General features: G+C 46.5%; 1 protein-coding gene across 1 annotated transcript in view; it reads right to left on the bottom strand.

The window, feature by feature from the left end:
• LOC139919551 (titin-like) overlaps positions 1–17,600 on the bottom strand; it is a 121,463-nt gene that overhangs the window by 64,883 nt on the left and 38,980 nt on the right. The window contains exons 66-89 of the mRNA XM_078286282.1: positions 17,091–17,220; positions 16,783–16,934; positions 16,334–16,481; positions 15,767–15,932; positions 14,965–15,116; positions 14,458–14,754; positions 13,878–14,177; positions 12,828–13,142; positions 12,414–12,562; positions 12,112–12,262; positions 11,204–11,485; positions 10,497–10,799; positions 9,746–10,048; positions 9,282–9,563; positions 8,525–8,712; positions 8,232–8,343; positions 7,253–7,555; positions 6,294–6,602; positions 5,614–5,895; positions 5,018–5,317; positions 4,568–4,861; positions 1,408–4,377; positions 910–1,230; positions 220–504 (exon numbers count right to left, since the gene is read on the bottom strand). Coding sequence (XP_078142408.1) covers positions 220–504; positions 910–1,230; positions 1,408–4,377; positions 4,568–4,861; positions 5,018–5,317; positions 5,614–5,895; positions 6,294–6,602; positions 7,253–7,555; positions 8,232–8,343; positions 8,525–8,712; positions 9,282–9,563; positions 9,746–10,048; positions 10,497–10,799; positions 11,204–11,485; positions 12,112–12,262; positions 12,414–12,562; positions 12,828–13,142; positions 13,878–14,177; positions 14,458–14,754; positions 14,965–15,116; positions 15,767–15,932; positions 16,334–16,481; positions 16,783–16,934; positions 17,091–17,220 — 8,494 coding nt within the window. The remainder of the gene's footprint in view (positions 1–219; positions 505–909; positions 1,231–1,407; positions 4,378–4,567; positions 4,862–5,017; positions 5,318–5,613; positions 5,896–6,293; positions 6,603–7,252; positions 7,556–8,231; positions 8,344–8,524; positions 8,713–9,281; positions 9,564–9,745; positions 10,049–10,496; positions 10,800–11,203; positions 11,486–12,111; positions 12,263–12,413; positions 12,563–12,827; positions 13,143–13,877; positions 14,178–14,457; positions 14,755–14,964; positions 15,117–15,766; positions 15,933–16,333; positions 16,482–16,782; positions 16,935–17,090; positions 17,221–17,600) is intronic.

The following is a 17,600-nucleotide window of genomic DNA, read 5'->3' as shown; positions in this document are numbered from 1 at the left end:
CAGTATTATGTCATACATTTACATGTTTATGTCTTTAACCTCAACCTTCAACCTCTTTAAGTAAATTTTCATTATAATGGTTGACTATTATTTTTGTCTTCAGGGTTAGGGTTAGGGTTAAGGCATATATATATATATTTTTTTAGCATTTTTTTTGTTTGGTTACTCAGTATATTCATTACATTAATTGTAAAATGACAACCAGGCACCAGAACGTACCCAGAACCTTGACATTGACAAACACGGCCTTCTCTCCAGCAGGGCTCTGCAGCGTCAGGCAGTATTTGCCAGAGTCGTCACGGGTGCTGTCAGGGATGACCAGGAAGGTCATGGTGTCGATGAGGTCCACATGTCCCTTCCTCACCACGTTGTCTATGCCCATCCTCCTCCAGGTGACTTTGGGATGTGGTCTACCTCTGATGGTAGCACACAGTCTGATGGGGCAGCCGGCTCTCACCGTCAGACCCTGCTTCAGGTTGGCATCCAAGTCGATCTCTGGTGCCTCTGTTGGCAGGACAGAAAAGGAATCAGCATGATGTTATAAGCAGGAATTATACCTCAATGACAAATTTATTTTTGTGTTATCATAGCAATAACACTGAGCTTCGATGTAAAACCAAAACAAGGCAACAGTAAACATGCCATCCACATCTGGGACAATCAGTGCCAAAGATGTCACTGTGTTTTGATCAGTGACGTACGAGATATTGTGCATGTTGGATCAATGGATGGACTGGGGCAGATCCATAGTCCCTCCCCCTATTTCATTGTGGGGGACAACTATGAAGTAATTTTATTACCATAAAAACAATTAAAATATTGTAAAAATAAATTTGATCCCATATAACCTTATAGGAATGTTTTTGTTGTTATGAATGTAATACAACTCTACTATGATCAAGTCCTCACCTAGAATCTCCCTGGGCATCACAGCTCCCTCCAGGTCGCACGGCAGGCTCATGCCCACCTGGTTCTGAGCTGACACTCTGAATTCGTACTCCAGCTTCTCATCCAGGCTGGTGACAGTGAACTCGCACACTACCAGCTGAGCCGCTACGTTGCACCTCTTCCAACCCTCGTCTCCTTTCTTGGCAGTTCCCTTCACTCTCATCTCCACCACATAGCCGATGAGGGGAGCTCCGCCATCAGATACAGGCTTGGTCCAGCCCAAGGTGATGCTGGACTTAGTGCTGTCCAGAACCTTCATGTTGGTAGGAGGTGCAGGAGGCTCTGTAAGAAGATATAGTAGTGTGTGAACATGGAGCCATGGATTTTGGCTTAAGTAATACTACCGTGAAATACAGTTGCTATCAGTTAGATGTGATTATTTACTGTTTACATTTTTTCAGTTTTGCAAAACACTACACACTATGAAATTGAATGCAAATGTAAGGATTGGTTACATACCAACTGCATCCTTGGCAATGATGGCACGTGAGGGCTTGCTTGCGTTGCCAACCCCGATTTCATTGACAGCCTTGACTCTATACTGGTAGTCATGCAGCGGCAGGAGTCCAGTAACAGTCAGGCGAGTTGCAGGGATTGGATCCTTGTTGACGGGAGACCATCTCACGGCATGCTCCTCCCTCTTCTCTAGGAGGTAACCTGTGATTGGCTTACCGCCATCTTTCTCGGGCTCTGACCACTGCACAGTCATCTCTTCCTTGGCAATCTTGGTGACCTCTGGAGCTTCAGGAGCCCCAGGTGCACTGAACTGGGTGCCGGCGACAATGGCCTCACTCTGCACTGCAGGGCCGGGGCCCATCTTATTCTCAGCACGGACTCTGAAGATATACTCGTTGCCCTCAATAAGACGGGTGACGTTAGCTTTGTTGGTGATGACAGCATTGGAGTGGACAGACCAGACTCCCCTCTTGGTCTCACATTTCTCAATGATGTAGTTGTAGATCTCACAGCCACCATCATCCTCAGGGACTTCCCAGGCCAGGTGGCACCTATCGATGGTGATGCCGGACACCTTTAGATCCCTGATAGGACCAGGTCTGTCCAGTACATTGACCTTAGCATGAGCAGAGCAGGTTCCTGCGCTGTTAGTGGCACTAATAACATATTTGCCGCTGTCAGTGCGCCTGGCGCCTGTAAGCAGCAGCTTGGAGAAGTCAGCGCCAGCTTCAATCTGAAGCCTGGGACTCTTCTTGATCTCCTCTGTGCTGTCATCCCTTGTCCATTTGACATCAGGCTGGGGCTTGCCCTTGACTGTCGCCTCAATGGGAATGGAGTCTCCGGCCTTGACCACTAGGGTTCCGTCCAGTTTGATCTTAATCTCAGGCTCCACCAGCTGCTCCTTTACCAAGACCTCAGCGGTGGTCACCCAGTTGCTCTCACCTCCTTCATTCTTACTCTGAACCCTGAACTGGTAGATCTGGTTTTCAATGCACCTGTCAGCCATGAAGTAAGTCTCCTTGATGGCACCCTTGTGCAGCCTTTCCCAGTCCTCAGCCTCCTTCGGCTTCTTCTCAACGTGGTAACCCAGGTTACGGCTACCTCCATCATACTCTGGCTTCTTCCACTTGAGGAAGCAGAAGGTCTTGCCAATCTCAGCAATCTGGAAGTCAATCGGTTCACCAGGCTTCTCAACGGGATCAACAGCCAGCGCAGCTGTTTTGGTCTCAGTGGGTGGACCAGCACCAATCTTATTCTCTGCACTCACACGGAAGAAGTATTCGCAGCCTTCAGTGAGAGGTGCCTTTATCAGGCGCTTGGTGCAGTCACTGGAGACCACAGTCCATGTTCTCTGGCTAGGCTGACGGCACTCAATGATGTACTGAGTGATCTCAGTACCTCCATTGTCCTCAGGGTTCTCCCAGGACACCATGCAGGACTTCTTGGTTACGTAGGCCACCTTCAGGTTCTGGCAAGCCCCTGGTGTGTCGAGCACATTGACAAGAATGGTGGCCTGTGCCTGTCCGCTGCTGTTCTTGGCGATGATGGCATATTTACCATAGTCTGATCTGACTGCATCATTGATGACCAGCTCACACAGAGGGTAGTTGTTGTTCATCTCAGTGCGCTTTTCCCTGGTCATGGCTCTGGCATCTTTGGTCCATGTGATCTCTGGGTCAGGTCTGCCCTTCACCCTAGTGATCAAGCTGATGATCTGTCCTGCCCTGACTGTCAGAGAGTCGCGGCACGACACATCGACAACAACCTCTGGGGGCACCAGGATGTCCTTGGCCAAGACGGTCTGTGTCAGATCCCTGGGTTCACTGTCTCCGATCTTGTTGGTGGCTCTGATGCGGAATCTGTACTCCATTCCTTCAATGAGGCCTGGCACCCTGTAGGCACACATCTTGATGAGGTCTTTGTTGATTCTATCCCATTGGGCGCTACCTGACTTCTGTGCCTCAACCACGTACCCCAGGATGGGGCTGCCTCCATCTCTGGTTGGCTTAGTCCAGCAGAGGTCAGCGTAGGACTTGCTCCAGTCCTTGAGCTTTGGACTGCCGGGAGGTCCGGGTTTGGTGAGGGCACGGGTGGCCTTGATGGGGTCAGAGATGGGAGAAGGGTCGCTGATGCCAGCAATGTTTTCAGCAAATACCCTGAATTCATAGCTGTTGCCCTCAAACAGGCCTGAGACTCTGTATCTGAGGTCCAGCACAGGAGTCTTGTTGACACGGATCCACTTTCCTGTCATCTCTCTGCGCTCAATCACATAGCCGCTGATGGGGCTGCCTCCGTCATAGTCAGGCAGAGACCACTCCACTGTCACGGCATTCTCTGTGATGTCAGAGCACTCAGGTGGGCCTGGTGGACCAGGAGGATTGAACATGTGCTTGGCAATAGTGGGAGGACTCTCAAGCCCAGCTCCAATGCCGATCTTGTTCTCAGCACGGACACGGACGATATACTCACGACCCTTCTCCAGCCTGGACACCTTGGCCTTGGTGCTGGTGCCGCCAGAGCTGACGACGGACCAGGGCTCCCATGGTTTCTTCACATCCTTCTTCTCCACCACATAGTTGGTGACAGGCGTGCCGCCATCATCCTTGGGCGCCCTCCACTGGACCATCATGTGGTCAGGGGTGACCTCCAAGATATTGACGGGTCCGATGGGTGGACCGGGAACATCCAGCACAGTGACATGCAGGGCGACAGTCTTGCTGCCTGCTGGGTTGGACACAGTGAGAATGTACTCTCCAGTGTCGCCTCTCACACACTCAGGGATACTGAGGATGGTGGAGGATTCAGCAGACTCAATTTTATAGCGGCCCTCGGACGCAATCTCCTTGCCGTCGCTCATCCACTTGGCGGTAGGAACGGGGATTCCTTTCATCTTGGCTGGCAGAACAATAGTGCTGCCGGCTTTGACAACAAGACCCTCAATAAGCTTCACATCAACTTCAATAGTAGGTGCCACTAGAAAGAGGATGTAAGGGCAACAATATTAGGACTTTTGAGGCCTGTGAATGAGGACAATGTCACATATTCTGAATTATACTTAATTTAATATTTCAACTATTTCAAGTATTGCAAGATATTATAGCATTGATCAGAAAATCAAGAATATAACTATGGAAAACCACCCCACAGGAATCACGTGTCTTACATGTCTTCTCCTGGCAGGTGACAGGAACGCTGGTGTCGGGACGGCTCACGCCAATGGCATTCTGAGCCTTGACCCTGAAGCGGTAGGTCTTGCCCTCCACCAGACCGGTGACATGGGAGTGGTTGTTGGTGACAGTCTTGAAGGTGACCCAGTCAGTCTGGCCCTCTTCCTGGTGCTCAACAATGAAGCCGGTGATCTCACTTCCCCCAGTGCGGTCGGGCCACTCCCATTCCAACCACACTTCTGTCTTTTCTGCATCAGTGTGGTGCAGGTTCTTGGGTGGGCCAGGAGGATCTGAAAGTCATTGGAGAAGGTAATTTAGTTGGGTTAAAATATCTGTACTTAATTTTAAGGAAATGTGATACAGACAAAATCATTATTATTCAAAGTCCAGTAAGTTAGACAAATAATTCTAATTTTTATAATGTTGAAATTTTCATGTGTACTCACAGAGAGGATCAACAGCCTTGATGGGCGTCTTGGTCACCACATAGTCGCTCCTGCCGAACTGGTTTTCTGCAGCCACTCTGAACATGTACTGGATGCCTTCCATCAGGTACATGGCCATCAGACTCAGCTTCTTATTGGCTGCAGAGACGGGCACCCACTTCTCAGCGGCCACATCCTTCTTCTCCACCACATAGTGGGAGATGACGGCACCGCCACTGTCCTCAGGAGCCTTCCAAGTGAGGTAGGCGGACTCACTGGTCACCTCAGAGATCACCAGTTCTCTGGGAGGAGAAGGCTTGTCTGGTGGAAACATATGTTCATGAGGGTTAGACAAAAGAAAATAGTGTGGTATCACCTGGGTTCAATTCAGAAGTCAATTTTCTTCAAAATTCAAATATAGAAAATTCCAACCTATTGAATAATAACTGAGAATGAATGCCCATTTCTTATCAAATGGATTGTGGTACCTTTTAAAAATTGAGTTAAAATTGATTGACCGCAGCTTGAGAATCACATTGTCAGAACATAGCTTATTACTATGGCAAGTCTTGAGTGAATACAGTATGACATATTGTCTTGGTGGAGGTTTCACTCACTCAGTACGAGCACGGCAACAGTGGCCGATTTCTTTCCGGCGGCATTCTCTGCGGTGATGGTGTAGTTGCCGGAGTCGGGGCGGACACACTTGGGGATGAAGAGCTTGCTGCCGGTGGCGGTGACGGCTATGGTGGTGTGGGATGGAGGGTCTCCGTCGTTCTTCTTCCAGCTGACAGTGGGCGTTGGCACACCTCTGATGGTTGCGCTCAGGGTGATGTCAGTGCCCAGCATGGCCAGGTGGTCACGGGACATGTTGGCATCCAGCAGCAGCTCTGGTGCCTCTGTGGAGGGAAAAGGGGATAATACATTTTGAAAATTGAATTCAGCAGATGTAAAAAAAAATGTTGATTTGACTGATAATTACCCTTACAGATATTCTCATTTCCAATATGAAAATAACAATTTTCACCTGTGAATCGTCTCTTTGGATGTGAAATTAAGTTTTCACATGTGAAACTATTATTGCCAAATGGGAGGTAATGGGAGATGAAAACGTGAAAAAATATGTGGAAAAAAAACTCTTTTCACCGTCTGAATTAAAAACTGTCACTTGAAAAAAATGGTTCACATACGAAAACCAAAAAGCATGTGGTTTGAATTCACATGTGGGTTTTCACATGACATTTTTGTTGTATGAGTATAATAAGGATAAGAAAGAATAAGAAATCCAACCCCTTACCCAGTCTGTCGTGGACTTTGATGTTCTGTTTAACAAAGGCAGGCTCAGATTTGCCTGCGGCGTTGACAGTGTAGATCCTGAAGGTGTACTCCTGTCCGTCAGTCAGACCCGTCACAACGTAGTGCAGGTCGGGGCATTGCTCTGGAGACTCGTTGGCCTGGATCCACTCCACTGCGCCCGGCTTCTGGTACTCAACCAGGTAACCGAAGATCCTGCCCTTGCCATCGTGGCGGGGCATCTGCCACTTCAGACTGACAGAGTCCTTGGTCTTGTCGTAGGCCTCAGGAGTCACTGGAGGGCTGGGAGGCACTGTGAGTAGAAGACCAGGAAATACATGTTTAACAAGAGGCACTTGAGCTGCCTCATGTCCCCACAAAACCACCATGATATACTAAACAGAACCAGTTATGCTGATGAAGCTAATTAATGCATTAATTGGCAAATATTTCTATGTCAACATACTTGTTTTCACATAACACATGGGTGGTATTAATATGAACTCTATCTTAAATCATTAAGGAGTTACAGTAGTTTAGAGAAAAACTGTTTTTCCTTCATTAATATGCAAATTTATGCAGCAAGTGGATGCAAAATCTAATGAAATGAAGTTTCTATCAAGTATTGTTCTGGACTTATTGTGTTCACAAGAATGTATCTACACAAAGACAGACAGACAGACGCCACCATGACGACATAAAAATACAAATCATTCATCTGAACTAAACCTTTGGTCATAAATAACTTTAAGAAGGGTTTAATTCATGCAAATACAACAGTATATGCAATAATTTAGAAGAAGAAATCACAAACAGAGAAGGGGATGGCAGGCTAATATTACAGTCTAATCTTAAGACCTGCTTTTCCCTTTTCATCGTTGGAAGAGAATATCACTATGGATAATAATGATACAGTTTCCATCATGAAGTTGTATGAGTTTGTCTGAGGTGTCACACACTGACCGATGGGATCTTTAGCCAGGATGGGTTTGGAGGGAGCGCTGGGGTCTCCGGTTCCCAGCTCGTTCTCAGCCATCACCCTGAACTCGTACTCGCACCCCTCCACCAGGTCCTGCACCCTGAACTGGGTGGCGGGGTACAGCGGGTCTCTGGTTGCGCGGGACCACCTCTTGGCAGCCGGCTCCTTCTTCTCCAGGATGTAGTTGGTGATGGGCTTGCCTCCGTCGCGAGGCCGGTTCCACAGCACCAGGGCGTTGGTGCCGTACACCTCTCTGACTGTGGGCATCTCAGGCGCCTCAGGGACTCCTGCAGGAGCCACAGCAGAACGTGCACTGTTATAACACCAACACTTAGGTCTTTTAAAAGAAGACTTAAAAGTAGACATTTCTTTTTACTGCTGTTTTTAACTAGGTCTTTTGACTTAACACACTAATCTTGGGTTTTTTAGAGCAAATGTCTGCTGCTACTTTTAATTTATACGTACTTTAAATTGTCTCTGTCCTCTGCATGTGTGCATGTGTATGTATGTTTGTATGTATGATGACATGTATGTTCTTATTTTATTTTATTATACATGTATTTCTCTTTGCTTTGTGAAGCACATTGTGTTGCTGTTTTTTATGTAATGTGCTAAACAAATAAAATTTAACTTGACTTTTAGCAAATGCAAACATTTTTTGATGTGCAAGTGCAGATAGTGTGCGGGTGTTTTCTCCATTTTAGTGCAGTACTTTTAAAATAGCCAAAGTAAATAAGGTAAAAACCAGAAAATGTATATATACAAAAAAGAAGAAACAGAAAAAGGTGACCCAAGATGTATCTGACTAAAAATAAATTCTAATTCATTTGATCAAAAATTCATTTGATCAAATGAATTTGGGAGAAATGAAGCAAGTGAAAAACAAATGTGTGTAGTACTATGCACACAAAGTGTATTGTTATTGGAATAGAGACGGCAGTGTGAGTCTGCAGCAGAACGTACTGAAGAGATCCTTGGCTCTCATCTCCTCTGACTCCAGAGGGTCGCTGATGCCGTACATGTTCTCAGCAGAAATCCTCATGATGTACTCCCTGCCCTCCGTCAGCTTGGGGATCTGGGGAGAAACAGTAACAGAAACATTATTATATCGTTTTGATTCATTTATACATCTCTGCACCGTACCAAACCCATTTAACCAAAGCGTTTACATCTGGCCGAAACTCAGCTCATCACCACCGCTGCCGTCACACTTCGGTGTCTTGCCTGAGTAGGATCTACAAATCATTTGGACCCACCTTGCATGTGGTCTTGGAGGAGGCGGACGTGACAGTGGTCCACGTGTCTCTGTTGATGTCTCTCTTCTCAATGATGTAGTTGGAGATCTTGGTTCCTCCGTCGTCCAGAGGAGGTTTCCAGGAGATCACCATGTACTCCCTGTGCACCTCATCAAACACCACTGGGCCCACGGGAGGCGTGGGACGGTCTGCAGGGGAAAACCAACAGGGTTTTGAGTGAGATTCTCAAATTTAGAATGATGAAAAATGTATAACAACAATAACAACCTTTTTTCCATACTGTACAACAATGTCACATCCATATTCTGCATCTACTTGTTCCAACACTTTATTGAAGTTACAGCTGCTTATACTGAGTGAAATAACAGACGTAATTTTTTTATATGCCCGCACCATTTAATCAAATGAAAAAATCTAAATGTCATTTTATACCCATTTCCAAGTTTATTTATTTTGCATGATATATTTGGCATCTTTGGAAACCTTGGGATCTTGACTAGAATTTAAAATAAAGTTCTGTGGGTTTGAACATTGCTTGGTCACGCAACGTGTTTGTAACGATGGTCCCACTGGGAGGACTGGCAGGGTGGAATTAAAATTGTTAGTTAACAATAGTTAAAATGGTGAGAATGAATGTTTACATAGTCAGTCGTCTAATCCGCAACCTTGGATCTGAAATTCTGAACGGACATTGAAAGAACAAATGAAGGAACGAAGCCTGTCTCTACCACGTGAAGCCTGAGATCTGACCACATACCAACGACGGTCACGTTGCAGACTCCCTTCCTGGACCCGGTGCTGTTCTCCACCACCACCACGTATCTCCCGCTGTGCTCGCGCTCGGCCTTCATCAGACCCAGGGACATTGTGGTCAGCGTGTTCTTGAACATGATGTGCCTGTCGGCCTTCAGCTCCTCGTCATCCCTGTACCACATGATGGAGGGAGAGGGCTTGCCGGTGTAGCGGCCCTGAAGCAGGCAGCTCTCACCCACACGGATGATGATCTTATCGCGGAAGTCCAGCTCGATGGTTGGCGGCTCTGGAGGACAGAAAAAGAAGCTGAAGTTAGCAGTGATACTCTAAGGGATTTGATTAGGGTCATCTGGTGTTTCTATTTTTCACTTTTCTATGTCCACAGAAGACAGACTCTTGTGGCAGGGGGACTCTTATGAATGACCTGTAATGAAGAACTCAGTACTAAAACAAGCTAAAAGTCCTTACCCAGTTCATTCTTGCAGGTGATGGCCTTGGTGGAGAAGGAAGGCTTGCTGGGTCCGATCTCGTTGACAGCCAAGACTCTGAACTCATAGGTGTCTCCTTCCCTTAGACCGTCGAAGGTGTACCTCCTTTCCATCAGCTTCTCCTTGGTCAGTCTGGTGAACTTGTCCTTGCCGATCATACGTGCTTCAAGGATGTACATGGTGACCTCGGAGCCGCCGTCAAACTTCGGCGCCTTCCAGGTGATGCTGATGTAATCCTTGGTGACGGCGGTGACCTCCAGGTCCTCAGGGCGGTCTGGCACAGCTAGGGGAGCACAAACACACCATGGTCATTTATCTGTTGTGACTCGTTTAGTGATTACTGGTTTTTATTATTTTATTTTGACTATTTAGTCTTAATTCAGTTTTACGAGAAATTTTACTGTTGTTGGATGATGTTGATTTTAAGTTAAGTTGATTTTCTATGCAAGTTAAGATGATAGACAACAGCGATGTGACAGCTTTTAGTTAAGAAAATAAAAATCGGTAACGCGACTTGGATAGTCCAATGTCTAAAAGTAGAAAAAAAGTGTCACTTGCCTATTTGGTGCATCTCTACAGATTAACCCCAACCCTAACCCTAGATTAACCCTAGCCCAGACATCAAATTTCTGTAGACTTATCACACAATTATGAGTAGCACTTGAAACTCAGTAGACTGTTTAGTGACACATTAGTCACTTGACAGGAATTTGAACTGGTGTTAGACTTACTGATAGGCTCCTTGATAGTGATCTCAGCAGCAGTCTGGATGAAGGGTCCCAGACCGATGGTGTTCTCAGCAGCCACTCTGAAGAAGTAGGCCTTTCCCACGGTCAGTCCTTGAGCCACGGCGCTGTGTCTGTTGATGGAGAAGGACAGCGAGGTCCAGGCCTTACGCTCAGCCTCGCGCTTCTCAATGACGTAGTTGGTGATGGCGGAGCCGCCATCGTCCTCGGGGAAGTACCAGTTCAGCTTGCAGGAGTCAGTGGTCAGGTTCACGGCGGTGAAGGGAATGCCCACAGGCCCGGGGACGTCTGAGACAGAACACAGCAAGTCACTCAACTGTTGCCCTGGACATAATGCTTTGTCCAATGGCTTCAGAGAAGTCAGACTCATTTAGACTAAAAGGAAGCTGAATAAGAACTTTCAATTGCTATGTTTTTTTAAAGGCTGTTTTTTTTGGCATTTTCACCTTCATTGGATAGTTTACAGTGAAGAGAGACAAGAAAGGGAGAGATTAGAGAATGAGGTGAAATGCAACAAAGGTCCTTGGCTGGATTCAAAACCCCCAAATCGCGGTTACATGGTATGCACCTCGGCAAACTGAGCCACCAGGACGCCCCAGAACTTCTAAATATCAGGACCCATATTCTGCGATACCACTCAACCATTTTTGTCTCATCGTGACATCGGGCTGCTAATGAAAGGAATCCCTCACCCAAAACTTCAACGGTGATGTTCTTCTTCTTCTCTCCTCCGGCGTTCTTGGCGGTCAGGCAGTAGACTCCCTGGTGTTTCCTGGTGCAGGGCTTGATGACCAGAGAGGAGCTGATGCCGGTCGTCTCCACCTTGGCATCGAAAGGCAGCGCCGCTCCATCTCTGTTCCAGGTGATCTCCGGGGCCGGCTGGCCCGACACGTAGGCGATGATACGGATCACTCCGCCGGCGTGGACCACCATCCTCTCCTTCACCGAGGCATCCAGGTCCACCTCAGGAGCAACTGGGGGAAGGACAGGCAGTATGGTCATTACAGAAGAGCTATGCTGATCGACCGGGCTCAATGAATATTATTAATTTGTGGTGTAAACTTCACAAGGATGCATATTTAATCATATGCCCAAATCAAATGGTTAACCAGCATCACGCTCCTCCATAGAGATCGCATTGTTGCAAGACTGATGCTGATTTTATGCACACTGCAAAACAAGAACATCCATCTTAACAAGTCATTCAGTGTCATATTCAGCCTTCAAATCTTATTTTTCTTAAACCAAGAAAAACATTCTGCCAGTGAGGAGAGATAACTCCACTTGTTTCCAATGCAGCTTCACTTGTTTCAGAAACAAGTCAGTATGTTGAAACCAGTCAGAATAAGGCAGATCACTGCACTGCTGTCAAGAAAATGAATTCTTGAAACAAGTTGATTTGCATTGGAAACACGTGACATTATCTAACACCACTGGCAGAGTTTTTAACTTGCTTTAAGAAAATTATTATTTTAGTCTAGTTTATACTCAATAATAGACTAAATGACTTGTTAAGATGAAGAGTTTTTGCAGTGTACACCAGAAACAGAATACACAGCTCTTCTGCAGGGTGTTATGAGAAGACGTAAGAGCGACTCACTGGTTCTGTCGTTGACCTCGAGGGCCTCAGGAACTTCCCCCGGCTCGCTGTTTCCAGCAGCGTTGAAGGCGATCACCCTGAACCTGTAGTGTCCGCCGGTCTTCAGACCGCTGATCACAAACCTGGTGCCTCTCACCTCCGTCTCCTTGGCCTGCAAACAACAAACACACTTTAAGAGTCTGCATGGAAGACAAAAATACTTTTATGAAACCCCAGATTTTTTTACTTAGCTTGATCGAGCTTTGTTAGATTTTTATTTAATGGTAAAATAAGAATGTGTTGATTATTTTGTTTCTCCTCACCTTGACCCAGGCCTCGGTTCCTTCCTCCTTGTACTCCACCAAGTAACCCAGGATCTTAGAGCCTCCGTCCTTCAGAGGAGGGATCCACTCCAGGTCCACGGTGGACTTGGTCCAGTCGGACACCTTGGGAGTGGGAGGGGTGGGGGGGGCTGCAGGGGGAGACAGAGAGCTGCTTAGCGTCACGGCTGATGAGTCGATGCTTTGCCACACCGACAAAGGATGTGCGCAGGAAAATGTGGAAGACCGGGTTTTTGGTATTTGAATCACAAAGTTGTCTGGGAAAAGAACTTTGCCTGATGTTCACTCTGTATCAGCGCCAAAGGTAAGCTAACGTATGGTATCAGTACCACAGATGAGTGAATGTGGAATATCATTAATTATCATTTCAGTATCTAACTCATGCTCTATCCTTACAGATGGGGTCTCTGGCGAAGATGGGGTCAGTGGCGGCACTGGCAGGTCCGGGACCGGCAGCGTTGATGGCTGTGACTCTGAACAGGTACTGGGCGCCCTCGATGAGTCCCGTCACCGCATGGGACTCTCCCAGCGCCATGGGACGGATCGGGTCGCGGGTCACGCGAGCCCAGCGCTTGGACGTGGTCTCCTTGCGCTCCAGCCAGTAGCCGGTGATCGGGGTGCCGCCGTCTTCCTCCGGCTCCTCCCAGTTGACTGTCATGGAGTCCAAGGTAATGTTGGTGAGAGTCGGCTTCTCGCACTGGCCAGGCACAGCTGCAGGACGGACAAACACAACAGGAGAAGGTCAGAATAGTGTTTGGAGAGTTTGTTAAATGACTTATGAAACTAAGGTCAAGGATCATAATATTGATTCATTATGAACATTAGGTATCAATTTATTTTGATAGTCCACAATGTAGTAGATATTCAACAGTATCAGCCGACTGTCAACAACAATTGTTTCAACACACTCAGTATTTTCAGTTGACTCTCAACTAATGTTCAACAAACTATTTGTAATTTATATCAGCTAACTAGAAGTTGATTGTCATGGTCACCTGCTCAGCTTACAGACTGTTAGACTGTTAACAACTTTGGTTAAGGTTAGTTTTAAGTTTAGCCGCATAAAAAACTTGGGTAAAGTCCGGGTTTCAAGGCAATGGACTCATGAAACAATTCCATATGTAGGAATGTGTTTCTCCCTGCTGATATATTATAATTTAATAAACAATAATAATAAACAATAATATTCAACAGATTCTCAGTTGATGAAGTTGATCAGCACTTGAGATTCCCTGTATAGTCTGCTGGTGGTTGGTTGAACATGTTTACTTGTCTGTTGAGACAGATCTTGCTGACAGTCAACTGACATGTAATAGAAAATCAACAGTGGACTATCAAAATAAAGTGTTACGGAACATTAACATAATACAAATACAAATACCAAGTCAAATATCAAATATCATTCAAATACAATACACACTCCATAGTTTGAGTAAGTTGACTCACTGTACAGGTTCCTGGCCACCTCCGGCTCGCTGTCCAGAGGATCTCCAACTCCGTACTTGTTCTGGGCCATGATGCGGAACACGTACTCGTGTCCCTCCATCAGACTCTCCACGGTCCAGATCCTGTCCTTGGGCTCGTTGGTCACGGGGACCCAGGTGTTCCTGTTGGCCACGCGCCTCCAGATGACGTAGTTGGTGACCTTGGAGCCACCGTCGTCTTTCGGAGGCAGCCAGGACAGCGTGATCTTCTCCGCTCCGATCTCCTCAAACTTAATGGGAGCGGAGGGGGGTCCGGGACGGCCTGTACAGAGGGAACACAACAACGATGATTTTTGGATGTACTACTTTTTTCCTCTAAAGTTCAGTGTTTTTGTTAAGCACTCAAATCAAGTCTATTCTGCCTGATGCCCTCTTCTACCTCCACTCTTATTAACGGAAACCTGTTGGCATGTTATCCCAACATGGACTAGCCAGTGAATAAAGGCTTTTTAATAATTTATCACCAGAGGGTTGCCTTGGTATTTCTCTTGAACATACAGGCTGTCCTGGCAGTTTATCATGTTCATGCTCTGGAGTCGTACCCAGAACGTTCAGCCTCATCTCCTTGGAGGCCTTGCCCAGGCTGTTGGAGGCCACCAGGGTGTACAGGCCGGTGTCCGGCCTCTTGCCCTGCTGGATCAGCAGGGTGCAGCTGTCGTCGGACACGATCTTGTTGATGTGTTCGTCGTATTGAACCTCCACCTTGTCGTCCGACTTGTGCGGAGGAGCCTTGTACCAGGTGAGGGTGGGGAACGGACAGCCGCGGATCTTAGCCACGATGCTAATGTCGGCTCTCTGCTCCGCCTCCATGAACTCGTTCAACTCGATGGAAGGAGCACCTGGGAGACGGGAGAAGATTATACGAGTGGTTTTTCATTACTTCTTCTATTTTAGGACATCTACAAAAAAAGGAATCCACTCCTGAGATGAACTTGTGCATTTTTATGAAAAAAAAAAAAGGATTTCCTAAAATACTCAATGAGAGTGACGCATTTATCAAGGCAGTTCCCCCCCCGCCCCCCCGGTCATGGTCCAGTTCATCGTCTTACATGTCTGGTCTTGGAGGAGGATCGGTCCTGCAGTAGAGGAAGGTCTGCTGTCTCCGGCCTCGTTGTGAGCTTTCACTCTGAACTCGTACTCGTCTCCCTCCGTCAGATCCTCCACCTTGAAGCTGGTGGTGTCCACGTCTCTCCTGTTGCACCTGCAATTCACAATGCAGACATTCAGCCGACGCCTTTGTCCAGAGAGGCTTTCAACACGAGTCAGTATCTGTCTCCCTGTGTCTGTCTGCCTCCCTGACTGCATGAAGCCCAGTAAAAAACAACACAATGCAGAAAACTAGAGGTTTAGGTGAAGGATCGCTAAGAGCAAAGTTAGGAAAATATATGAGACCATGTTTTTAGAACAGAATTTACAAAATGCTCAAATAATGCTATACATTATGCTCATAAAATAAATTAAAACAAGCAAAACAAGAAGCACAAGAAGATAAAAGATAAGAATCAAGTGTAAAAGCAAATCCCCGAGAATGTCGCAGGATCGCTTTGGGCCAATCAGTAACAAGTAAACAAGCGTTGCAGCGCCCCCCTTAGGCCAATTAGTGCAATTTAAAAAATGAATGAAAAAGAATGGAGCAACGAGACGCATCATTCCCTTCAGTTTCGTCAAAATCTGATCAGTGGCGTCAGAGATTATATATCAGATATATCAGATGTTGTGCGTGGCGGACAGACTGATAGTCCCTCCCCCGACTTCATTGTGGAGGACAATAATAAGGCTAAAGACTTCATATAAAAGCAGGTCCCTAAAGATAGGTCCTAAGAAGTGATTTAGTATATAACTGATGCGTACCTCCTCCAGGACTCCTTCTGGCTGCCGCTGGCGTCCCAGCAGAGCAGCTCCACGCTGTAGTGCGTGACGGGGGAACCGCCGTCGTTCCTGGGAGCCTTCCAGGTCAGAGTCACCGTTCCCTTCCTCACGTTCTGGATCTTCAGCCTCGTCGGAGGATCAGGAGGATCTGGAGACGCACCGGGAAATGTGAGGAGTCATTTTGGTGAGCAGAAGATTAGCAGTAGAGTTTTATTTTTGTGTGTTTGTATGTTGACATGGGTCCTCTCCTTGTGGGATGACCAGGAAGAGAGTTAGTCTTCAAAATAACATTTATGATTTTATGACGATTGTAACTGTATCGGTGATTATCCTTTACAAAATTGCATTTTATTGTTAACAGTCAGACAGGTTTTTGTGTAAAAACATTAGAAAAGCATGGTAGTGAAATTAAGTCACATGTTTTTTCCTCCGATAAGATGAAAGTTAGTTAACGGCCATGGGGAACTGGGTCGCTGCAGCAGCGAACAGTAATAGGACACAGCAAAAAATGAATATAAATAAGGGGTATGTAAACATAACACTACTTACGGATGGGATCTCTGGCCTTGGTACTCTGGATGGTCTCAACATAAGGTCCGAACCCGAAGCGGTTCTCGGCCCGGATGCGGAACAGATACTCCTCTCCGTCGATCAGGTCTGTAACCACCTGGGACTGAGCTGCACAGGTCGGGTTCACCTGGGAGAGGAGGAAGGGGTGTGTTATTATACGACACGACACGACTCGACACGACTCGACAGGACAGGACAGGACAAGACAGGACAGGACAGGACAGGATTCGACCCCTCCACCCAAACACCTAGAAAGTGGCAGTGCACTTATATTGTATTTATTATTCACTGATGGTAGGTGACCCTTGCAGACTGGGAAGTTGATTCTGATGTCAACAGTATCCCTTTTTTTATTAATTATCAAGGTCCTCCAGAAACCTTGCATCTACAAATTTTAACATTCATTTCTACTTGTGTTTGTAACTGACCTTGGTCCAGGCCTTGCCCCCTACAGTCTTCTTCTCAATGAAGTAGCTCTTGATTCTCTCTCCTCCGTCGTTCTCTGGAGGTTTCCAGCCCAGCCTGCAGGTTCCTCTGGTGATGTCACTGATCTTCAGGTCCCTAGGAGGTCCGGGCAGGTCTGGAGATCAACACAAAACACTCATTAAGGATTTATTCTTCTACACTTTAAAGTGATAATCCGTAAGACTCTTGTTTTTTGTATGTAATGGCGAGAGTTGCAAAAGTTTAAAAAATGTTCTCCAGTGTGATTGGCTGGTGTTCCTGCTCGACTCACCCAGCACGTTGACCCGGACTTTCACCACCCTGTGACCAGCAGCGCTCTCAGCGTTGATGATGTAACGGCCAGCGTGGCTCATCTTGCTCTCTGGGATGACGACAACCGAGGTCGTGTCCGTGCAGTGGATCTGGGAGCAATGACAGATGATTTAGAAAGTATTAAATACACACACACACACACACACACCATGAATGCTTACAAAGTCCTTTATGTGCTGAGTAAGTACCATGACAAGGACAGAAACACATTCGAAAGCCATTGGATAAATGTAAAAGTAAAAGTAAACGCTCATAAGTCTAGAAATCATTTTTTTCCTCAGCTTCTGAAAAGTTTGGAAAAGTAATGTTTCCCTCAGAATGTTTTCATCCCAACCTCTGGATCATTCATATATAGTTGGTCTCCTTGAGTATGTTTACATGCACACTAATAATTCAATCTTAAATACTAGAAACTATCATGTTAATGCCTTTATCTAATTATCTTAATGGGAGCAAGGTGATAATCAGA

This window comes from Centroberyx gerrardi, chromosome 10, assembly GCF_048128805.1.
Source record: "Centroberyx gerrardi isolate f3 chromosome 10, fCenGer3.hap1.cur.20231027, whole genome shotgun sequence".
NCBI lineage: Eukaryota > Metazoa > Chordata > Actinopteri > Beryciformes > Berycidae > Centroberyx > Centroberyx gerrardi.
This window is presented reverse-complemented; position numbering and strand designations above follow the sequence as displayed.